The sequence below is a fragment of the Geotrypetes seraphini genome, chromosome 4 (assembly GCF_902459505.1).
Source record: "Geotrypetes seraphini chromosome 4, aGeoSer1.1, whole genome shotgun sequence".
In the NCBI taxonomy this organism is placed as follows: Eukaryota; Metazoa; Chordata; class Amphibia; order Gymnophiona; family Dermophiidae; genus Geotrypetes; species Geotrypetes seraphini.
The window spans coordinates 119,670,678-119,696,242 of NC_047087.1; the positions used below are offsets into that span (position 1 = coordinate 119,670,678).

At 44.9% G+C, this 25,565-nt stretch overlaps 1 protein-coding gene across 4 annotated transcripts in view; it reads left to right on the forward strand.

Moving 5' to 3' along the window:
- Positions 1–12,426, forward strand: part of TIMMDC1 (translocase of inner mitochondrial membrane domain containing 1) — a 97,581-nt gene extending 85,155 nt beyond the window's left edge. For 3 of the 4 annotated variants that reach the window (XM_033941569.1, XM_033941571.1, XM_033941570.1), the window contains exon 8: positions 11,248–12,426. In XM_033941569.1, the coding sequence (XP_033797460.1) occupies positions 11,248–11,398 (151 nt within the window). In that variant the 3' untranslated portion in view covers positions 11,399–12,426. The remainder of the gene's footprint in view (positions 1–11,247) is intronic. The other variant, XM_033941568.1, reaches the window with a different exon arrangement.
- The last annotated feature ends 13,139 nt before the right edge of the window (positions 12,427–25,565 follow it).

A 25,565-nucleotide genomic window follows, 5' to 3' on the forward strand; every position in this document is an offset into this window, starting at 1 on the left:
TGTTATGGTAAGTAACTGTGCTTTCGAGGTGGTCCCATATCATGTCAACTCTGGTGTCTTGGTCGTGGGGTTCGAGGTATTGAAGAGCATTTGTTGTGGTTGTGGGTAGAGTTGCTCTTAGCTCAGTGATTTTGTTTTGAAAGAAGTTGGCTAGGGTTTGTGCCGATGGAGTGGGCTCGTTGTCCTTTTTCAGCATTTGTGTTGTATCAGTTATTGTTTTTACTAGTTTGAACAATTCTTTGCTGTTTATTTTTGAAGTACCAATTTTTTTTGCATAGTGCTTAGTGCGTTTTTCTTTGATCAGATTTTTGTGTATTTTCATTTTTTGTTTCCAGCTTGTCTTGTCTGACTCATTGTTTGTTTTTTGCCAGATTCTCTCCAATTTTCTTAGTTCTTGTTTGGTGGTTAGTAGTTCACAGTCAAACCATTCATTTGGTGGTCTATTTTTCTTTTTGTATGTTTTATATGGTGCTATTTGGTCTAGGAGTTCTTTGCTGTAAGTTTCCCATCTTGTAGGGAAATCCTGAATTTCATTGGTTATGGGATGTAACTCGTAGCGGGTCCAGAATTCGGTTGGGTTGATAGTGCCGCGGCTGGTTATTGTGTTCGTGTTTATGTTTTTGTGTTTTTGTTGTGTATTCTGTTTTAGCCAGTGTAGGTTGAACTTGCCAATGTAGTGGTCTGACCAGATGCATTTTTCCCAGGGTCCTGGGTAGTATTGTATTTTGGGGGCTGTTGTTTCTTTGTGGGAGAAGGTGATTAAGTCTAGTTTGTGTCCTTTTTCATGGGTTATTTCTGCGTCTGGATTTGGAAAGTCCAGTGACATTAGGAAGTTGGCGATTTCAGTTATTTCTGGTGTTGTCTTTTGTTCAAGGTGAGTGTTTATGTCACCCAGAAGCAGGTTGTATGATCCTTTTAGGGTAAATAAGGTAAGGAATTCGGCAAATTCCTCTTTTGCATTTGACCATTTTTTGGGTGGGATATAGAATAAAGTTGTGACCAGTGACTCTTCTAGCTGTGCACTAGTGATTCTGCAAGTTAGTATTTCAAGGTTTTCTGAAGACTTGGAGTCGGTCTTGATGTAGTCGAAGTGTTCCTTTAGAATGATCACTAGTCCTCCTCCTTTTTTCCAGGTTCTTGATAGTGGGATAATTTTGTATCCCTGAGGTAGGATCTCTTTCATGATAGTGTCTGTGTCAGAGATCATCCATGTTTCTGTCAGAAACAGGAGATCAGGTTTTGTTTGTAGTATCCAATCATTTATTATGTGGGCTTTGTTTCTCATGGAGCGGGTATTTAGGTAGTATCCCTTAATGTTTTCGTAACTGTTTGCTGTAGGGATTTCAGAATATGTTAGCCTTTTTATGTTTCTGTTGCCGATCTTGTTCCTGTGTGGTTTGCGGTGTTTGCGGGTGGTGTTTAATACCGTGATTTGCTGAAGGTCTTGTTTTGGCTGGTCTTGTAGGAGTTGGAGGGGGTTGGAGGGTTTAGTTAGTTCGACTGGTCTGAGCCAGGAGATGGGGTAGGTGTGCATAGGTTGGGGGGGGGTTGTCTTCATTGCCCCAGCATTTAGAGCATAGGAGGTATAGTATCCCTAATAGTAGTTGCTGTTTATTGCAGGTTGTCATGTTGTGAGATGAGATGTGCGGATCGGGTTGAGGGGAGAGGGGACTATTGCCTGACTGGGTGTGGCAGATAGGGACAGTCAGCGATTAATAGAAAAGGTAGAGGTAGAGTGAAACTGGTTGTGTAGTCAGTGTAAGTTAAGTGTAAGGGACTGAGTTAAGTTGCGAGAGCAGGTTAAGCTTGGGGAGAACTTACAGTGTGAAAGTAGAGAAAGATTATATCTGGGGTAGGAGGATTATCATATGGTATATAGTGGTAACAGGTTAAGTATAAGGAGAAAGACAGCTGTGACTGGTTATGTAAGTAGTGCCAGGTCATGCAGTAACAGACAGTAATTGGTCATGCAATAATTGGTCATTAACTGGACAAGTCATGATGATAACAGGTTGTTCATGCGGTCGCAGGCTTTTCATGCAATAGTGGTTACATGCAGTGGTAGGTTACATGCAATATACAGTTACATATTATATCTATTATACATGCGGTAGCAGGCTGTATATGCTGGCTATACATACTGGACATGCAGTATACGATTGTATATGTATTCTAAACATGCAGATTCTATCTGTAAGGAGTACTTATCGTTTGTTCTGGAGTTGGGCTTTTCGCGCTGGTGCTTCGCGAAGGTGCGTGCAAAGGTGCACACGCCTTTGCCGTGTGCCTTAGCCGGCGCGCCGAACGGCTGCGCGCCATTCTCTCAGGCCAGATATATTGGTATCGCCGAGGGGAGGCGGAGCAGGCTCACACGCCCGGGTTGGAGGGGGGCGGTTTTGCTGGAGGCTCCGTGGAGGAGCCGGCCCCGAGTCGAAATTTGCTGCCGATTGCAGCTGTGAGTGTCTGTTGCGGGTCAGAGAAGAACCGGCCCAAAGAAAAACTGAAAGCTCTGCAGGCTCAGATCTGGGCTCACCGTTCTCTCAGGCCAGATATATTGGTATCGCCGAGGGGGGACGGAGCAGGCTCACACGCCCGGGTTGGAGGGGGGCGGTTTTGCTGGAGGCTCCGTGAAGGAGCCGGCCCCGAGTCGAAATTTGCTGCCGATTGCAGCTGTGAGTGTCTGTCGAGGGTCAGAGAAGAACCGGCCCAAAGAAAAACTGAAAGCTCTGCCGACTGCAGGCTCAGATCTGGGCTCACCGTTCTCTCAGGCCAGATATATTGGTATCACCGAGGGGGGGGGGGGGGGCGGAGCAGGCTGATGCCTAAAAATGTGCATGTAAATTTTAATTAATGCTAATGAGAGCAGATGACTATTAGTGCTCAGTTGTCCTATTACCATAATTGGCTTGTTGTTCAATTAAATTGCATACACGCCCAAATTTCCATATGCAATTTTTAGTGCCGTTTATAGAATTAGGCCGTTTATGAGTAGGCATTCCTAAGGCCTTTGTTGGGGCAGAGCTGGTGTAAATTGTATGAGAATATTTGTGCTACTGTAGCGGGTATAATCAAGAAGGATATTACAGCCAGAACGAAAGAAGTTATCATGCCGTTGTATCGGGCGATGGTGCGTCCGCATCTGGAGTACTGCGTCCAATATTGGTCGCCGTACCTTAAGAAGGATATGGCGATACTCGAGAAGGTTCAGAGGAGAGCGACGCGTTTCATAAAAGGTATGGAAAACTTTTCATATGCTGAAAGACTGGAGAAACTGGGGCTCTTTTCCCTGGAGAAGCGGAGACTTAGAGGGGATATGATAGAGACTTACAAGATCATGAAGGGCATAGAGAAAGTGGAGAGGGACAGATTCTTCAAACTTTCGAAAACTACAAGAATGAGAGGGCATTCGGAAAAGTTGAAAGGGGACAGATTCAAAACCAATGCTAGGAAGTTTTTCTTCACCCAACGGGTGGTGGACACCTGGAATGCGTTTCCAGAGGGCGTGATAGGACAGAGTACAGTATTAGGGTTCAAGAAGGGATTGGACAATTTTCTGAAGGAAAAGGGTATAGAGGGGTATAGATAGAGGAATACTACACAGGTCCTGGACCTGTTGGGCCGCCGCGCGAGTGTACTGCTGGGCACGATGGACCTCTGGTCTGACCCAGCAGAGGCACTTCTTATGTTCTTATGTTCTGGGAGCCTGTTTTAAGTCACTTATATTGCCTTTATAAAATAGGCGCCTTTTTTGACATTCTACATATGTGCCTGTTTATAAGATCAGGCCCATAGTTTATAGTTTATTAAAAATGTATTATACTGCTCATGCTATATCACAGAACCAAGTGGTGTACAATCTAATAAAAAGGTATTAAAAATAACAATATAGACCAGTGCTTTCCAACCCTGTCCTGGAGGACCACTAGCCAGTTGGTTTTATTTAATAGTCCTAATGAATATGCATGAGAAAGATTTGCATATAATGGAGGTGACAGGTATGCAAATCTGCTCCATGCATTCTCATTAGGGTTATCTTCAAAACCTGACTGGCTGGTGGTCCTCCAGGACAAGGTTAGGAGCCACTGGTATAAACCAGTGTTTCTCAACTCGGTCCTGGAGTACCCCCTTGCCACAGTGAATATGCATGAAAGATTTGCATATAATGGAGGCAGTGTATGCAAATTTCTTTCATGCATATTCATTCTGGATATCCTGAAAACCTGACTGGCAATGGGGTACTCCAGGACCGAGTTGAGAAACGCTGGTATAGACCATGCATACTCAATGAGTCAAGTTAAAGAGAAGGTTGAAGGTCACCTGAAATAAATGAGAAATGTTTGTGGTGTCTCAGAAGTGTGTGAGGGGATCAAAACAGGTACAGGAGAATGCATGAATGGTGAGTGAGGAAGCTGGAGATGGGGAGCAGGTGGTGTGAGAGGATTATAGCAATTTGGAGTGCGAGTGAATAATCCCGTACTTTGATCTCAGATCCCTTTATTTGATGCATGTTTCCCCTTTCTGCCTTCTTATTTCAGATCTTCCTTTTCCCTTTCCTCCTTATCCTTACTCCTTTTATTCTCTTTATCTCTCCTTCCTCTGATCCCTTATTCCTCATCTCCTCCTTTCCTTCTACCTCTTCTTCCTGAGATTCCCTTTTCATTTATCTCCTCTGAGATCCCAATACCAATCAGTAAGATCCCTTTCCCAAATAAAGGGGCTAGGTAAATTAGATTGATTCACAAGAAAGGTCAAAAGGTCAAAGTATTGTACCGATTAGATGACATTTTATTTTATTTTTTTTCCCTTAAATTTACAAGTTTGATTGTGAGGGGGGAGGGGAGGGTAAATTTATTGTTACATATTGTATAAGGTATTGATGATATGATAAGAAAGGGTGGGAGATAAGAGCATATTATTTGTACCATTGATGATTATTAAGTGTTATATTTATTGTTAATTTGTTTGGATATATTGTTACACTTATTGTAAATTTGAAAATGAATAAAGAATTTAAAAAAAAAAGGTCAAAAAGAAAGATTTTGGGCCTTATTTACTAATAAGTGTTAAACAGTTAGTTGGTTTAATGCACACTAAATTATGTAAGCCCTATTATTTTCCATGGGCCTATTTGCTAATTACAGGTGTAATTTTATACAGGGAATGGGGAAGCAAAGGGATTTTATAATCTCTAATCTGTCACTTAATCCTCTGTTGCCCCAGGTACTGTAGTTAGATTGTGAGCCAGCTGGGACAGATAAGGAGAAATACTTTGAGTACCTGAATGTAAACTGCTTCGAATAGAAGTGGTATATAAGAAATGTAAATAAAAATAAATAACTTAAGTTATTTCGGGCAGGACATATTGATACAGCAATTTGTGGGAAATGTAAGGTAGGGCACAATAATTTTTTTCATGCTCTGTGGGGGTGGGGGTTGATTGGGAAATTTTGGGGACACGTGGCTCATTTTTTGACTCAGTTATTTTCCCACCCTGTGAGAGTACAGCCTCAGTTATTTCTTTTGGACAGGACACAATCTTTGTTCCAGTTTAGTAGTGGCAAAAGGGTCTTTATTCGTAAGGCAGACGTTGTATAATGCAGCATTGGGGTTCCCCCACTCCCCCTTCTTATTGGGAGTGGAGGAATAAGTTTCATGAGTTGTTTCTTTATGAGATTTGGGGAGCCAATGCCACCTTTAGGTGGTGGAAAAGATTTCAGAAGATTTGGGGAACATATTTGGACTTTTTGTCTCCCCAGAGCCCGTAGTATAGCTTTGGCTCTTAGTTAGGAGCCTTACACTCCGCTGCATCTCTGGGGAGGGGGGGAGGGTTAAAATGTATTATTCGGTGATGTCTGGGACTAAAGAATCAATTCCTGGACTTTAGAGTGTGGTTTTATGGGGGGAGGGGGATTGGGGATGTAACTCTGTTGGGGTGTTTCGTGTTGGGGAGGGGGATGGATTATTTTTTGGAGGGGCCTTTAGTTAAAGACAACATTTTGATGACTTTTGTGTATGATATGCTGTTGGTTGGATATGTGTATTTACTATTGGCATTGTGAATTCATTGCTTGGTTGTCATCAATAAAAAATTGTTTGAACTGAAAATAAATAACTTATCATTTGTATTCCCAATAAGGCCCGAAGTGGATTACATAACAAAGAATTTCACAAAAACTGTAAAAAACAACACCCCCCCAAAAAAAAAAAAAAAACAAGAAAAGAAAGGTGATTACAGTAGATATTTTTTTAAACAAGCATGTTTTCAAGGATCTCCAATAATGAGGGGTAAGAATCATGGCTCATGCCTTTTTCAGCTGTAGCTCAAAGCAAGTTACATTGATGTATAATAGGTATTTCCCTGTCCCTGTGGGCTAACCATCTAAATTGGTACCTCAGGCAATAGAGGGTTAAGTGATTTGCCCAAGATCACAAAGTAGAGCAGTGGGATTTGAGCTCAGCTTTCTTGGATCTCAGCCCACAGCTCTAACCATCAAGCTACTCTTCCACTTCACGTCAAGCACAGGTGCATAACATGCAGCTTATAAAATTAGAAGTGCTATTAAGGGCTCCTTTTACTAAGGTGCGCTAGCGTTTTTAGCGCATGCAGGATATTACCTTGCGCTACACGGCTAGAACTAACGCCAGCTCAGTGCTGCCATTAAGGTCTAGGGCGTGCAGCAATTCAGTTTGCGTTAATGCTCTTAGCACAGCTTAGTAAAAGGAGCCCTAAGTGTACACAGTGACAAGGATAGGCGTACTTCCACAGGACTTGGGTGTACATATATTTGAGGAAGGAGTTTAGGAAGTGTTGCAGTTTACACATACATTTTATAAAATGTGCTCGTTTGCATGTACTTTATGTTCAAACATTTACACCCGTTCCTGTGAAATAAACTTCCACAACTTTATTTTAGCCATGATTTCTGCAATTTTTGTGGGGTGTGTTGTTTTTTTTAAAGATGTCTATGACCCTTATTTGAGAAGCATCTATATATGTAAATGGCACATTTTACATGTATAGATTGCATGCACATGCAGATAGAGAGTGTATAAAGTCACTGTTACTTGTATATGATCTGCTTGATGCAGAGATTGAAAGGGGACTTGGCAGTGGAGTGGTAGGAGCATTTTTTAGCTGTGCCAAAATACTAGACATGTCTTCCTATTGTGAAATGGGAAAGCTAAGTCTAGATTTTTTTTTTAATTCTTTATTAAAATTTTCAAACTACAACAGTGCAATACAACTAATGCAACGCATAATAATACAATAAAAGCATATTCATCTTTCCCATGTTCATAATCATCCATTTTCCCCCAATACCCAAACAATAATCATTCAATATAACACAAATATATATTATCATAAATATCCAACCTTATTCTGAATAATGATATCTTCTCACCCATCCCAAGTATAAATATTCAAAAATCAATTTATAACATAAGAACATAAGCAATGCCTCTGCTGGGTCAGACCTGAGGTCCATCATGCCCAGCAGTCCGCTCACGCGGCGGCCCAACAGGTCCAGGACCTGTGCAGTAATCCTCTATTTATACCTCTCTATCCCCTTTTCCAGCAGGAAATTGTCCAATCCTTTCTTAAACCCCTGTACTGTACTCTGCCCTATTACTCCCTCTGGAAGCGCATTCCAGGTGTCCACCACTCGTTGGGTAAAGAAGAACTTCCTAGCATTCGTTTTAAATCTGTCCCCTTTCAACTTTTCCAAGTGTCCTCTTGTTCTTTTATTTTTCGAAAGTTTGAAGAATCTGTCCTTCTCTACTCTCTCTATGCCCTTCATGATCTTATAAGTCTCTATCATATCCCCTCTAAGTCTCCTCTTCTCCAGGGAAAAGAGACCCAGTTTTTCCAATCTCTCAGCGTATGAGAGGTTTTCCATCCCTTTTATCAAGCGTGTCGCTCTCCTCTGAACCCTCTCGAGTAACGCCATATCCTTCCTAAGGTACGGAGACCAATATTGGACGCAGTATTCCAGATGCGGGCGCACCATCGCCCGATACAATGGCAGGATAACTTCTTTTGTCCTTGTTGTAATACCCTTCTTGATTATGCCTAGCATTCTATTTGCTTTCTTAGCGGCTGTTGCGCACTGTGCCGTCGGCTTTATTGTCATGTCCACCATTACCCCCAAGTCCCTTTCTTGGTTGCTCTCATTCAATAATATCCCTCCCATCGTATAGTTGTACCTCGGGTTTCTGTTTCCAACATTTCCAACATAAAGAATCCCCCTCCCACCCTGCCCTGGATATCTACCAAAGTAAAGAACAAACTGACACACATTCAACAAACAATTACAATGAGGTAATTTTAAAAAGATATTTTAAAAAAATAACACATTGGCTTTTACACCCAAGTCATGCACTAGAGCCAGCTTGAAGAGGTAAGTGAAAAAGCCAACAGCACTCCTTCCTCTTCTCAGGCCCTGATCCTCTCCACCCCTGATAGTACACCACTCCCAGATGCTCCCTTCTGAACGTTATTAGGAGTTTCCCTGTTGATCTAGTTGCAGAGCAGGAGCAATTCCTAGTCACTACTGCTTTATTGAGTATCAGTGTTCAAAATGGCACCTCAGACCCCCTAGGAATAGTCTCATGGTACAACCACTAGGGGTCCAGATGCAAAATAAAGAGCAGAGTCTTTTATCAAATGCCAGAAAAATTGAGCATGTCCAGAGTTGGACATCTCAATTATACATTAGTAAACAAGGCCCAACCAATTTTGCAGAATGAAGATACTTGTGAATTACTAATTTTAATAAAGCAAAACTTATGAAGAAATTAGAATGCACCTAAAGCTGGGGGAGGGTCTGAAATCTTTGGTACAGACCGTCGCCTTTTCTGAAGTACTGAAAAGGGAAAGGAAAGATTTCATATTATAGAGAAGTTTAATATGTGTCAAAACCTGGTGTTAACAAGAAGGTTTAGATACATAGGTAGATGGGGCAATACATGGGAAAACAAAAGACATATTGTAGGTATGATCTACATCTTTCTATGGCAGGAGGAAGTATCCTTCGTGAGAAATTCTGACAGTTACTTGGCAATGTTATTAGGCATTTAAACTAAAGTGTGGGAGTGAAAAAGGGAAGCTTGTGAAATCAAAAAGTCATCCCCAGATAATGTTAAAATGCAACAAAGAGAAAGGGAGAGTACCAAACACTGTACAGAAAATACCAGCAAAATGTTGCTGGAAAGCATTGAGCACAAACCTGATTCATAGTTTAGGTAATAAAGTTCAGGATCTCCAAGCCCTGATGTTATAGGCTGACTTGCTATCACAGAGACATAGTTCAATGATTCGCATGAGTGGGATAGAACCATATCAGGTTATAACCTTTTCTGAAAGAATAGGAATGGCTGAAAGGAGTGGAGGAGTGTCACTGTGTGTGAAAAACAATATTAAATCACCTGAAAGGCAGGAGACCTGGGGAATGAAGGAAGTGTTGTGGATTAGTTTGAAGAGAGCAGATGGAACCACTATACACACAGGTGTCATCTAAAGCAGTGTTTCTCAACCCACGGTATATGTACCCTTGGGAGTACGTGGGCTGCTTGTTGGGGGTACGCAGCCGGGCCAGGGATCCCTTCCTGCCCACACCCCGATGCTGAAGCTGCTGCCAGGGTTCCCTCCCTCCCTGCCTGCCTATCTGCCTGCCCGCCCGCCCAGCCGCCATGCCACCCCCCACCCCCAAAGCTGACCCTGTTACTTTGTTGGAGCTGGACTGACTCCCTCCTCCTCCAACAGCACTCCGTGAAGGGACGCAGGAAGTGACTCATATTCTGCTTAGCTGACCTGGAACCTTCTCTCCGATGTCAGAATTTACATCAGAGGGAAGGCTTGTGGGCCAGCCACATGCAGCGTGTGAATTGCATGCACTGTCCCGCACAGAGTTGCTGCTGGGGGAGGATGAAGCGATGGATAAATTGAAGATATGCAAACCTCGCCCACAGGTGGGGCTTGAGGCGCCTGGGCCAACCAGAATCAACCTAGTTGTCTTAGGCCCCTCCTGTGGGCGGGGCCTTAGGCACATTGACCCAACCGGCCCATATGCCTAAGGCCCCGCTGACTGTTTGAAAATTCAAGTGGACTAAACAATATTCAAGTAGACTAACAGCACGGTCACAGTACTTTGTGCAAGATTTAAGAAACATTGCCTCAGACTTGAACCTTAGTGGCAGAGTCTATTCCGAGAAAATAGGGCAGAGGCATTGTGAGGGTAGGAGGTGCTCCCCCCATCCTCTTCTCCATCCCCATGCTCCTTCTCTGTGACCAGGAAGTGACTTCAGAGAGAGAGCCGAGGCTGGTTCGAGCAGCAGGTTGGAGATGCTGCTTGTGCCAGTGACGAGCTAAAGAATTATGGTGGGGGCGGAGAGGTGCTGACACACCCACCAAGATGACGCCAGGGGCAGTCCAACCCCCCCTCCCAAACACACACACGTCCCCTTGTTATGTGTTTTTCCTCAATCCTTGTTTTCTGATTCCCTTCCCAGTGTGTTATTCTCTGTATAATCTGAAGATTCAGGGAAAATCAGTCTTGGATGGTCAACAACACATTAGAATGGGAAATAGAACAACAGACCTGGAGTAAAGTCTCAGTCATGACTTGGTACTAGGTTTCTACATGCCAAAAAGCACAATGAGCCTTCAAGATTGGATAGCATCTATTTAAGGACCCAACATGGGCCATGTTTTGGCACATGCTTACATCAGGGGTTGTGAGTATAATGGTCAGGATCTTAGTCCGTATTCCTTCATTGATCAGCAGTTGGTACAGACACAGTTACAGGAATCCTATGGTTTGATAACTGCATTCGGTCAATGATATCAAACTGACATTTAGTCATCAAGATGTAGTACTCAGCAACTAAAATAACTGAGTACTATCTTAATAAATAAAATACATTATATTAGTGGCTTTTATTCCGCCATTACCTTGTGAGTCTAGGCGGATTACATAAGACGTAATCTGAAGGTTTGATACCATTGACTAACCATTATACTCAAATTCCTGATGCAGGCATTTGCTGAAACATGGCCTGTGTCAGGTCCTTCAATAAACATAAGACACTACTCAGTCTTTGGAGGCTCATCATGCTTTTTTTTTTTTTTTTTTGCATATATCTACATTCCCTGTACTATGGATTCCCTCTCTTTTGCTTATTTGGTACTAGGTTGATCATGATGTAAGAAGACAGCTATTCCCTCTAATCCTTGTTTGTTCTCATCAGGAATGCTCGATTGGGGCTGATGGACAATGTTGTGGAAGAAATAAACAAGGATGTGCAGCAGGACATGACAACAATGGATAATGAGAAAATCGAAGAACTCTTAAGTCTTCCTAGAAATCCCGGGGTATCAGAAGACCAGGAAGGGGCATAAATAGATCCTAAAGCCAAAAGCTTTGATAGGTTTTGTTGCAGTGGCCGAGGTATTTGACCATGGATGTGACTTTTTAGGGCGCAGACTTTGGTTAGAGATGCTTGGAGTTTGGGAGATTAATCAACCAGTTGATGTTCTCCTTCCCTCATCTTCCAAAAGTAATTCTTGTAAAGTGATCTTGGCAGTGTCTTTTGCCTCTTTCATCCTGCATCTGAAATGTCAAGTCTCGCATCACTAGCGTGTTCTTGCATTTCATCATTCACAGTGGACGATTGTAACACAGAATCTGTGAAAAATCTAATGGAAAAACAGTGACAAATAAATATCCTTTCAGTTGTTTAAAGGTTGTCAAGTATTTTTAATGAGGAGCTTGCCTAACCCCAGAGCTTTATGGCATATACAACTCTTACTTGTAAAACATTACTTTGGATTGTTAGTACATTACACTGCAGTAGTGATCTCAACCCTTCTGAATCGCTTCTGTGTGATTTTTACTTTGGTAAATATTTGTATTTTCTCCAGATTTACAAGAAAATCGACAATGAACAAGCAAGAGTGACTATTTAACTCAAAATATATAAAATAGCTATATACAAGATAAATACCGCTTCAAGATGCGGCGGCCGCCGTTTAAGAGCAAGTAGTTTAGAGTGGATACTTCCCAGAAGATGTTGTTCAAACTTATAAATCTGACAAATAATGTTCCACCAGAACCAAGTGGACAACAAGAGATGATTTTTTCCAATTTACACATATCATCTCAATTACCACTATTATTAACAGATCTAATAAACTCTTCTGTTCATTTGTAAGAGTCTTATGCAGTCATAAAAAATGAAGATATCATCAATAGTTGGTTATTCAGTCTGAAAGATTCCTTGAATGTACTTCTAAATCTTGATGGTAATCAAGATAGGCTAGATCAGTGTTTTTCAACCTTTTTACACCTATGGACCGGCAGAAATAAAATAATTATTCTGTGGACCGGCATTGGTCCGTGGACTAGCAGTTGAAGAACACTGGGCTAAGTTGTGGGCCAGACCCCTCCCATCTCTACCCAATCTCCACCCCAGACACCGCCTCCATAATAGTACTAATTGCACCTTGCACGTCCCACGCCTCATCTGGAAGCCTTCCAGGATGCCCATAGGAGCCACTGCCCCTGGCTTTGTGCACTGAATCAGTTAGGAACAGGGAGCTGGCTCGAAGATAACGCTGCATCGATCGCACCATGGACTGGTGGTTGAAGAACACTGTTTTGGGCCTGATGCACGTGCTGGCCCTGTGGACCGGTAGGAAATTTCTGTGGACCGGCACTGGTCCATGGACCGGTGGTTGAAGAACACTGGGCTAGATGATCTGCAGATATCACACACAGGTGCAAGAGCAGATTACAATGTTTGAATACAAGAATCATTTCTATTGAAAGTGTAATCTACTCTTCCTGCAACTCTTCCAAATTGTGATTCAAAAGAGCTGAATCTGGATACATTCAAAAACCATATGAGTAAGGGTTCCCAAATGCAGGCTGCAGTGCCTAGTATGTTTGTGATTCTTAAGTGATTTATTGAAAACATAAAACAATGTGGCGCATCAACATTTTATCCAGAATATCCCCTCTTTAAGGAGGAATGATCACCACACTAATGCTAGTATATTGATAGTGGCCAACTTTAAGAGATGTGGCATTAATTCCATGTATAGGAGCCAGGATAGGAGCTGTGGGTGCTGAACCACCCCCATACTGAGCAAGCTCCTTCATTATTTCTGGGGAAGAAATTATTTGTATTGTTATTTTGAAATGTTGGTACTTTGGATCAAGTTTCAAGTTTTATTGGACTTTGATGAATCGCTTATTTCATTTTACTAAGCAAGATACAAAAATTAATAAAGTATAAACATATGTTTTTACACACAATTTAAAATAATGGGGTCAACAATTAGACGTTCAACCCAACTAATACAAAAGGGAAGAGTTTAGTATTTTTAAAGTTCAGAGGAGAGAGATATATGGAAAGAACATTATAGGATGGGGAATCTAAAAAGAGAAAGAAGAGGAAAAATAAATGCAATTAGAAAAAAGAATTTTGTTTAAGAACCAAACGTATTTTTAGGGTTAAAAGCATCTTTAAAAAGGAAACTTTTTAAATTACTTTTAAAACAGGTCAAATTGATTTCCTCTCTTAGATGTTGTGGCATAGCATTCCAGAGCTGCGGCACCATCACTGAGAATATATTGTGTCGTCGTGTTCCAATAATTTTCAAGGAGGGGACTGTTAGGAGCTTTTGATTTATCGACTGAAGTGAGCATGAAGTACTGTAGGGAATGAGTAATTTATCAATGAATTGTGGTTCATTTGTAGAGAGGGTTTTAAACGATAAAAGTAGAATTTTGAAAGTGATTCAATGCATTAGGAAATAGTAACTCAATGGAAAAGTAGCCAGTGAAAATTAATTAAGGAAAATCATGTTGCTCTGAACCATGTTGCTATCTGCAGGATTTGCTTATGTGTTTGTGGTTCAGCTGAACTTTTCAGTCTCTTGAAAACTTGCTTAAATACCTGATTTCTGGGAGGAGATCTTCAGTTTCAAAGATGTCATTATTAGATTACCGTGGTACAGCAAATTGGGGCTGGACTTGGGTAGAATGGATGGTCCGAAAGACCCTTTTTACTCTTGTAGTAAAAATTAACAGAGTAAAAATTAACAACATTGATAAAAGATACCAAAGAGGCAAACAGAATAACTACCGTATTTTCGCGGATATAACGCGCGCGTTATACGTGATTTTACGTACCGCGCATACCCCTCGCACGTTATATGCCTGAGCGCGGTATACAAAAGTTTTTAAACATAGTTCCCACCCCGCCCGACGCCCGATTCACCCCCCCAGCAGGACCGCTCGCACCCCCACCCCGAACGACCGCTCGCACGCGCTCCCACCCGCACCCGCATCCACGATCGGAGCAAGAGGGAGCCCAAGCCCTCTTGCCCGGCCGACTCCCCGACGTCCGATACATCCCCCCCCCCCGGCAGGACCACTCGCACCCTCACCCCGAAGGACCGCCGACTCCCCAACAATATCGGGCCAGGAGGGAGCCCAAACCCTCCTGGCCACGGCGACCCCCTAACCCCACCCCGCACTACATTACGGGCAGGAGGGATCCCAGGCCCTCCTGCCCTCGACGCAAACCCCCCTCCCTCCAACGACCGCCCCCCCCCAAGAACCTCCGCCCGTCCCCCAGCCGACCCGCGACCCCCCTGGCCGACCCCCACGACACCCCCACCCACCTTCCCCGTACCTTTGTGTAGTTGGGCCAGAAGGGAGCCCAAACCCTCCTGGCCACGGCGACCCCCTAACCCCACCCCGCACTACATTACGGGCAGGAGGGATCCCAGGCCCTCCTGCCCTCGACGCAAACCCCCCCCCCCCCCCAGCCGACCCGCGACCCCCCTGGCCGACCCCCACGACCCCCCCACCCCCCTTCCCCGTACCTTTGGAAGTTGGCCGGACAGACGGGAGCCAAACCCGCCTGTCCGGCAGGCAGCCAACGAAGGAATGAGGCCGGATTGGCCCATCCGTCCTAAAGCTCCGCCTACTGGTGGGGCCTAAGGCGCGTGGGCCAATCAGAATAGGCCCTGGAGCCTTAGGTCCCACCTGGGGGCGCGGCCTGAGACACATGGTCGACATGTGCCTCAGGCCGCGCCCCCAGGTGGGACCTAAGGCTCCAGGGCCTATTCTGATTGGCCCACGCGCCTTAGGCCCCACCAGTAGGCGGAGCTTTAGGACGGATGGGCCAATCCGGCCTCATTCCTTCGTTGGCTGCCTGCCGGACAGGCGGGTTTGGCTCCCGTCTGTCCGGCCAACTTCCAAAGGTACGGGGAAGGGGGGTGGGGGGGTCGTGGGGGTCGGCCAGGGGGGTCGCGGGTCGGCTGGGGGGGAGGGGGGTTTGCGTCGAGGGCAGGAGGGCCTGGGATCCCTCCTGCCCGTAATGTAGTGCGGGGTGGGGTTAGGGGGTCGCCGTGGCCAGGAGGGTTTGGGCTCCCTTCTGGCCCAACTACACAAAGGTACGGGGAAGGCGGGTGGGGGTGTCGTGGGGGTCGGCCAGGGGGGTCGCGGGTCGGCTGGGGGACGGGCGGAGGTTCTTGGGGGGGGGGCGGTCGTTGGAGGGAGGGGGGTTTGCGTCGAGGGCAGGAGGGCCTGGGATCCCTCCTGCCCGTAATGTAGTGCGGGGTGGGGTTAGGGGGTCGCCGTGGCCAGGAGGGTTTGGGCTCCCTCCTGGCCCGATATTGTTGGGGAGTCGGCGGTCCTTCGGGGTGAGGGTGCGAGTGGTCCTGCCGGGGGGGGGGGATGTATCGGACGTCGGGGGGGGCATCAGGCTTTCAGGATGGGGACAGACCTTCAAGGGGGGACAGGACTTCAAGGGAGGACAGTGCACGGAAGTCAGGGGGGGTGAACGGAGAGTCGGGACAGCGCACGGAAAGTCAGGGCGGGCGAAAGGAGAGTCGGGCAGCATGCGCGTTATATGCCTGAGCGCGGTATAGAAAAGTTTTTGTACATATCATCGTGATTTCTGCGCGCTATACCCCTGTGCGCGTTTTACAATGGTGCGCGTTATATCCGCGAAAATACGGTAATTTAAAAGTAAAAAAAGGAAACCGGTTATTTATTCTTTTTGGCTCTTTGGTATCTTTTATCAATATTGTTAACTTTTACTCTGTTAATTTTTACTTAATTAATTTTTACTCAGTTATCTTGTATGATTAAATGTTTTTATTATGTTTAGTGACCCCTGATGCAGGCCTTTCGTCGCCGAAACACAGTGCTGTGTCGAGTCAACTTTTTGTGTATGTCCTTTATTGAAATAAACAAGACTTTTTTACATCAGTGACCCTCAGTGGAGTGTTCATTGTCTGTTCCCACTGGATTTTGTGTGATTTTGAACCCGTGGGTTTTTTGTCCTGTTACCAGTGGTTTCCAAACCTGTCCTGGGGGACCCCCAGCCAGTCAGGTTTTCAAGATATCCCTAATGAATATGCATGAGAGAGATTTGCATACCTGTCACTTCCATTATATGCAAATCTCTCTCATGCATATTCATTAGGGATATCTTGAAAACCTGACTGGCTGGGGGTCCCCCAGGACAGGTTTGGGAACCACTGTGTTAGACTTTTATTGTTTGTACAATTCTGGAGGCCATACCTTCAAAAAGATATAAACAGGATGGAGTTGATCCAGGGAAAATGGTCAGTGGTCTTTGTCATAAGGCATATGGGGACAACCTTAGGGCTCCTTTTACTAAGGTATGCTAGAGTTTTTAGTGCACGCAGGAAATTACCACGCGCTACGCTTCTAGAACTAACGCCAGCTCAATGCTGACGTTAAGGTCTAGCATGTGCTATTCCGTGCTTTAAAGCCCTAGCACACCTTAGTAAAAGGAGCCCTTAAAGATCTCAATATGTATACTTTGGAGGAGCTGATGTTCGCAGGGCTGCCTTAACCATTAAAGCAGTAGCTTATGGGGGGGGTGGGGGTGGCAAAGGGCAGCATTCAGGATCAAGTTAAGACACAGCTGAATCTCAGGGGTGCAGGATGAGGTTTTAGAGATTACCAAGGCAGTTTCCTTTAGGAGGACAAATGAGCAGGGGATTCAGTTTTGATTTCACCCTCCTTGCAGTGATATCTAAGGAGATCTATGCCATTTCCCCCCCTCCTACTCAGACTTTTAAAGGCATTTTCAATATGGCACAAAACCCCTAACAAATTAGCATGGCTCAACTCAACCTCTCACGTTTATACTGTCAGAAAGTTTTAATGTAATCTATTCCCCTTAGATCTATGCCATTTCCCCCCTCCTACTCAGACTTTTAAAGGCATTTTCAAAATGATTTTCTTATTTGGCAAAACTAACCACTAAATCCTCTTATACCAACCAAGAAGAAAAAAAAATCTCAATTTCTCTTGAGTATTAGTTTCAGAACGAAACTGAGTGGGTGGTGATGTAAATGATGAGCTACATTGGACAATAATTAGTGATGAAAGCCTGAGAAATCCCAGCAGCAGGATTATAACACTATAGAAAACTTCCAGCACAGTATTCAAGTCATCATAGTACTGCTTGTCTTGCAGGATTTCTGGTTTCTAATGTGCCTCCTGACTGCTAGCCTTTAAAATAAAGTTGCATCTATGGTACTTTTGCTTTTAGAGGAGAAAATAAAAAGCAAAAGTACCATAGATGCAACTTTATTTTAAAGGCTAGCAGTCAGGAGGCACATTAGAAACAGAAATCCTGCAAGACAAGCAGTTCTATGGTGACTTGAATACTGTGCTGGAAGTTTTCTATAGTGTCATATTTTTTTGGAATATCCACAATGAATATGCATGAGATAAATTTGCATACAATAGAGGTAGCGCATGCAAATCTATCTCACGCATATTCATTGTGGATATCTTGAAAACCAGACTGGACTAAAGCAATGTTTCCATACTTTTATCCAATGCAGCCTTTATAATCCTTTAAATTCCATACCAACCCAGATAATGACCAGAACAAAAATAACAGACCATGCCCTTGCTCAAAGCAAGAAAGCAGTGGCAGTAGAATCAGTCAGCATGGGAACAGGTGAGTCAGTGTATGCTCATACTTGTGGTCCCCTTCATAGTTTCCATTTTGACAGAAAGCCTGTGGAGGAAGAGGAGGGGATACTGAGTGCTGCCGCTGCTTAGAATGGAAGTCCATATGCGGTGGGGAGTGCAATTCTGTTTCTCTTGACCACATCATCTAGTTTTGGGACCCCATTTAGGGTCATGACCCATGGGTTTAGAAATGCTGGTCTGGAGTCTATAGGATCTGATGTTTTTTGGAAATAGTACAACATAGCTTTAGAAATAAATTGGGGCATTTCTCTGTTGGGGTGGGGGGAGGGCAATGGACAGAGGTGGTTGCAAATTCTGTGTTTGGTGAAATGCAATCAGCTCAACCTGTAACATTTAGGTATATTTTAAGCTGCTAATGATCCAAATGCCAAGTGACATTTTCAGCACACTAAGGGCCCCTTTTACTAAAGTGCGCTAGCGTTTTTAGCGCATGCAGGAAATTACCGCGCACTACACCGTATGCTACGCTTCTAGAACTAATGCCAGCTCAATGATGGCGTTAAGGTCTAACACGCGCTATTCCGTGCTTTAAAGCCCTAGTGCACCTTAGTAAAAGGAGCCCTAAGTGCTGATGCTGCATCTGGAACAGCTTTTCTGTTTTCTTCCAGTTCAGGATAGTTTTGGTCTTGCAAGACCCTGGAAACAGCTCCATAATGTGGGCACTACCTAGCTCAAACTCACTGAGCTGTGTGGTGGTAAAAGAAAATGAAACTGCTTTTCAGTAGGAAGCAAACTTTGATAAAAGGTGGAGGGCATTAATGAACTGAGGGAATTGGCTTGGGGAATAGGGAGGTGGGGACAAGATGGTGGAGATTAACTGACGAGAGAGGCAAGTGGGATTGAGATTTGCTGGGATGGGACTAAAGAAGAGGGGGAAAGACTGGGTATAGATTGTGAGAGAAACATAAAAAATGACAACAAATAAAGACTATGGGGTAATAATCAAAACAGAAAAACGTCTAAAAAAGCGCATAAGTCGGGGTTTGGACGAATTACCCAGCATAACGTACAAGTAACCATAATCAAAAGTCGGCCAGCTGCACGTCCCATGCCGCAAAATGTCAAACGTAAGTTGTCCAACTTGGGGGCGTTCCGATTGCGGGTTTAGGCCCCAAACGTACAAATACGATAACCAAAGCCACATCAGTTTGCTCAGTATGTTCAAAGTAGCGTTTTGACTTAGACTTGCTTTCACAACGTCTAAGCTATTCCAGCGTGTGTCGTGCAGTCTACAGGTAAGGGAAGAGTGTGTAATATCGTGTGTGTATACCCCCTCACTCTTACCATCTCTATCTCAACCTCCCCACTTATGTTCTCACTGCTGTGTGTCACCCCACGTTTCATCCACCTCTGCAAACAATCCTCTTTCATCCTACCTCCTATCACGCCAGGCACCGTCTAATACAGACCCACTTCATGTGACATGGATGGTGTACCCTAGCCACCTGACACTATATCAGTCCAGTGCCATTTAACTGGACTGCAAAACCAAGTCAGCTTCAGTGTACAGAGACTGAAGCTGGAAAACAGCACTGCCAATAGTCAGCTTCAGTGTACATAAACTGAAGCTGGAAAACAGCACTGATAATAGCTTCAGTGTACATAAACTGAAGCTGGAAAACAGCACTGACAATAGTCAGCTTCAGTGTACATAAACTGAAGCTGGAAAACAGCACTGACAATAGCTTCAGTGTACAGAGACTGAAGCTGGAAAACAGCACAGACAATAGCTTCAGTGTACAGAGACTGAAACTGGAAAACAAGCACAGACATAAGAACATAAGAAACGCCTTCACCGGATCAGACCAAGGTCCATCTAGTCCGGCGATCCGCACACGCGGAGGCCCATTTAGGTGCTCCTTTTTGGAGACCCGGAATTCCCGTATCCCTCAATATGATCTGCAAGAAGGTGTGCATCCAACTTGCGTTTGAAACCCAGCACAGTATTTTCTGCCACCACCTCTTCCGGGAGAGCATTCCAAGCGCCCACCACCCTTTATGTAAAACAGAACTTCCTGACATTTATCCTGAACCTGCTGCCATTCAGTTTTAGGCTATGACCTCTTGTCCGCATCACATCTGAAAATGTCAGTAATGCTGCTTCCTGGTCAATTTGATCAAATCCCTTTAATATTTTAAAAGTCTCTATTAGATCCCCACGCAGTCTTCTCTTTTCGAGGGTGAACAGTCCCAGTTTTCCGAGGCGTTCCATGTAGCTTAAATTCTCCATGCCTTTGACTAGTTTCGTGGCTCGCCTCTGTACCCTCTCCAACAGAATTTTATCCTTCTTAAGGTATGGAGACCAGTGTTGGACACAGTATTCTAAGTGTGGTCTGACCATTGTTCTGTAAAGTGGCATTATAACATCTTCCGACCTACTCGTGATCCCCTTCTTAATCATGCCTAACATCCTATTTGCTTTCTTCGCCGCTGCCACACATTGAGCCGATGGCTTTAGGGTTCTGTCTATCAGCACCCCCATATCCCTTTCTTGTTTGCATTTGGCTAATGTCACCCCTGACATCTTGTATTCATGTTCTTTATTTTTCTTTCCCAGATGCATCACCTTGCATTTGTCCACGTTAAAACTCATCTGCCACTTTATCGCCGATGTTTCCAGCTGATTTAGATCTTTCTGAAGATCCTCACAGTCCCTTTACAAGATGTTTCCTCTTCCAGGTCATTTATAGAAATATTGAACAAAATGGGACCAAGAACCGAGCCCTGGGGCACGCCGCTGGTCACCTTTTCCCATTCCGAGAATTTCCCATTTATGGTTACCCTCTGCGTTCTGTTCTCTAACCAATTTCCAATCCATCCGTGCACTTCTCCTCCTATTCCATGACTTAATAGTTTACTCATAAGCCTTGCGTGCGGAACCTTGTCAAACGCTTTTTGGAAGTCCAAGTAAATTATGTCCACTGGATCTCCACTATCTATTTGCTTGTTAACCTTTTCAAAAAATTGAAGTAAATTTGTCAAACATGACCTCCCTTTCCTGAAGCCGTGTTGACTAGCTCTCATTAGGTTGTGCTTTTCCAAGTGTTGTACAATGCAGACAATAGGTTCCTCTCCAAAAACACCTTTATTATCTCACATAATGTGCAAAACACCACTCCTACATACACACATCCTCCCCAAACCCGCCCCCACCCCATACACAAACAACTGCAGCCCCCATCTACTTCCCCTTCCCTCACCCATGTGGTCTCCCACGGCCCCTGATAGCCCTCCCAGCTCCCCCTCTAGGTAGAGATGTAGCCTCTGGAACAACTGGCGCCACATCAGTGTCTGAGCTGCCACTCTCACTGCTTGAGGTAGTGTTGTGGTCAAACGCTGGCCATCTTAAGGGAGCCGAGGAAGGCAAGCGTGGAACAGACCCCAACACCTGGGGGTGCTTGGTTTTTTGTGTGGCTTTGCGGCCGGTTGGCACTGAGCTAGTGCTGGAGGGTGGTGCAGGCATCTCATCAATGTGGTGGCTTGTGGAGGGAGTATGGTGTGCAGCTCGCAGCTCACTGCAGAGGCATTCCAGCTTGCCAACGATGGCAGTGTTGTTATGCACAAGCTGGCGCAGAAAGTCATTCGTCTCCCGTTGGGCCTCCACAGCCTCTCCAGGGTCAGATTCTGGCCCAGTAGCTTCTGGGCCAGTCGAACCAGGTGTCGACGCTGGCGACTGGGTGCCCTCCAGCGGGCAGCCTGGCTTCCCTCACTGCCGTCTTCAGTCTTGCCAACCACAGTGGCAAACTGCTCAGGTGGTGGGAGAATTGGAAGGTCCTCAGCTCCACTCACAGGCTCCTGTGTGAGGGTGTGCTGGGATCCCTGAAGCTCCTGCTGGCTGACTGTAGTAGCTGGCTCATCCTGCAGAGTTGCTGTGTCCATGCCACTACCGCAGGGCTTCTCCTCATCAGAGCTGGCATCTACATAGGGGAAAAGCACATATAGATGTCACCGCATAGCACAGGTTCACTACCTGTGTGTAGGTGAGAAGAGTTGCCATTAGCATGTATCCCAAAGGTGTAGTACCACATAGCCAGCAACCATAGGGCGGTGTGTTGGTGACAGTATGAAGGGGATGAACGCAGTGTATGTGCAGATACCTTACGTGACCACACCTGCTGATCATAGCAAATGCTCCAATTTGTGAGTATAAGGGTGGTGGACAGTGTTCCCTCTAAGGTGAGCGCATGAGCGATTGCTCACTATTTTCAGTGGCGTCGCTCATGCGCTTTCTCCTGTCGCTCACTTGAGGGCGAGGTGAGAGGAAGCGGCGACGACCTGTATTTTAAAAATTGAAATATGCAGCGGCGGCTCCTCTCAAGATCCCCGACTGCATCGGACTTCCGACGCAGGTGGGGATTCGTGAGAGGAGCCGCTGCCATGTCTTCAGTGTCATACCCGGGGGGGGGGGGGGGGGCGGTCCGCCCTGGCTGTGCACCCGCCCTAAGGCTGCAGTCGGAGAGGAAGTTCGGGCCACCCAATCGCTGTCTGGCTGGGCGGAACTTCCTCTCTGACGGCAGAATTGACGTCGAGGGAAGCAAAGAGAGCTTGGGGCAGCCGCGGCAGTGGCTTTGGGGCCTGTTTTCCCCAATGGTTGCAGCGGTGGCTTTGGGGCCTGTTTCCCCCGATGGTTGCAGCGGTGGCTTTGGGGCCTGTTTCCCCTGATGGTTGCGGTGGTGGCTTTGGGGCCTGTTTCCCCCGATGGTGGCAGCAGTAGCTTTGTGGAGGGTAGGGAGAAAGAAAGGGGGCAGGCAGGGAGACAGAAGGGAAACAGAAAAAAGAAAGGGGGCATCAAGAGAGAGAAAAAAAGAAAGGGCAGGGAGAAAGGAAGAAAAAGTTGGGGGAGGGAATGAGGTCTGGAGGAAAGGAAGCATACAGGCTGAAAGAAGGGAAGAAAGATTGGATGCACAATCAGAAGATGAAAGTGCAACCAGAGACTCATGAAATCACCAGACAAGGTAGGAAAAATGATTTTATTTTAAATTTAGTGATCAAAATGTGTCTGAATTTATATATGCTGTCTATATTTTGCACTCTGGCCCCCTTTTACTAAACCGCAATAGTGTTTTTTAGCGCAGGGAGCCTATGAGCATCGAGAGCAGCGCTGGACATTTAGCGCAGTTCCCTGCGCTAAAAACTGCTATTGCGGTTTAATAAAAAGGGAGGGGGGTATATTTGTCTATTTTTGTTTGGTTGTTACTGAGATGACAATGCATAGAGTCATCTGCCTTGACCTCTTTGAAAAAAACCCAGAATAGGAATGATAATTAACATTTTTTCAGCGTATGGTGTGCTTTGTGTTTTTTAATTTTATTGTTGGTAGATCATTTTGACTTGGTCGGTAGATCATTTTGACTTGGTCATTTTAAAGTAGCTCGCAAGCCCAAAATGTTTGGGCACTCCTGAGCTAGAGCGTTGAAGCTGTGTATTTCTATTTTATCCCCCCTTTTACAAAACTGTGGAGCGTTTTTTAGCGCCAGCCGTGGTGGTAGCAGCGCTGATGCTCAGAATTCTATGAGCATCAGAGCTGTTACCACCGTGGCTAAAATCCACACTACAGTTTTGTAAAAGGGGGAGGGGTTAGTTTGTGATGACATATTCCATACTAGGCGAAGGTGTTTTCTGTGTTCTGTGTGTTCAAAAGACATGGTTTTCTGTTAGGATTGACGTTGTAGGATTGATCTGTGCTGGTCTGGCTTGTTTAGTTGTACAATGGGTGTATTGATGTACTGCTCACTGCAATATGTAAGATGCTGCCTTTTCCTAGGTACTCATGTGTGACGTGTGGCTTGTTACTAAAAATCATGTTTTTCGTACAGATTGGGGGGGTGCCAAAAAATGATGGGCCCTGGGTGTTACATATGCTAGGTACGCCACTGTATGTAAAGATACCAGAAAGCTAGTGAAGCAAAAACTTTAAGTAAATTGTTATTCTTCTAAGTTTTGAGTATTTAACCCTCCCACAATCTCACGGGCACTCGCTTCAAGTTTCAAGTTTATTGAGATTTTGATTTAAACGCAATATCAAATATTTTCAATGCGATTGTTCTTTTAATTTTGTAAATTGTAATTTGAATTATTTTTGTAAGTTTCTTCTATTTAAATTGTAATATGTACATCGCCTAGAATCTGTAATAGGCGATTCATCAAAAACTAAATAAACTTGAAACTTGAAACTTGTATAACAAAAATAAATTTGGGGAAATAAATAAAACCATTTGAACAATAAACATACAAATATCCATAGATGATTAAAAATACATAAGGAGTACAAGGATAAACTACATTTGTTTAAAAATGCGTCCTCCGCGCCTGCTCATAAATTTGTGGAGTATGTAACTTGCCGCTCATGCATATTTTTTTTTGCACACACCTCATCAATCCTTAGAGGGAACATTGGTGGTGGACTCTAATTCCATGCTGTGCCATCAGCAGTACCAAACAGGTGTTATGTGAAGGTTTGAACAGCAGGTGTACTCACTGGCCCATTAGAGGGGTAGAGGAAGGCAGATGAAAGAGAGGGCTCTCAGAATATGGGACATAGCTGTGAGACTGGGGATGAGGACAGGTACTTACCAGAAGGCTCTGCAGGTGGGGCAGTTGAGGTGTCCTGGGTGCCCACACTATAGGTGGAGGATACAGATACAAAGCTCAGCACCAGCTGCTCCATGGGGCTGAGGTCTGACATGTCTCCATCTGGAGGCCGGTTCCCCACCTTTGCTTGCACCTCCCTTTTAATGGCTCGCCATTTCTTCTTGCAGTCCTCCACAGCCCGCTTATGATGGTGGACTGCATTGAGGCGGTGAGCAATTTCGGTCCAGAGCTTGCTCTTGGAGTATGCCCCAAGTCTTTCTCCCTGGGGTGAGAAGAGGCCTCCTGCACCAGCAGTTGGGTCTCAGCCTGGGTGAAGTTGGGCTTTCTCGCCATAGGTTTCAGTACTTTGGGATCCATGATGTCAAAGTACCCACACTTTTGATAATATGAAGTTAGACGTATTTATACACAATTAAGCACGTCCAACAAGCCGTACGTTAGACGACCTGACGTAATACGTTCATCTAGTCGGTTATGGACAAACCCGAAAGACGTCTAGCCCACGTTCCTTGGTACATTTAAATTTTGAGGGCCGGGATACGTCTACATCACCACGAACTTCCGTCTCCTGTCTGTTCGGAGACACCTTCCTATCTACTGTTGCAATCCGCACTCGTTTGCTGGATGTTACACATTACATGGCCTGCCTTTACAAACCTGTGGCTGTACTCAGGTAAGCAAGTATTCCTGCTTCATCTATGATGTTTGGAATGCTCATAGACATGTCTGGGGCTCACGTTGCTGGTCACCCTCTGGAAAGGCTGTGTGAAACAGCGTATAGAGGAAGAGCGGGGGGGGGGGAGAGAGGCACTCTTTATTGGGGAACACACCTCTTCCCTCTCCCCATCCTCCATCCCTGCCTGGGGGGGGCTTCCTTATCCCACAATGCCATCTCCTTCCTCCAATGATTGCTTCACC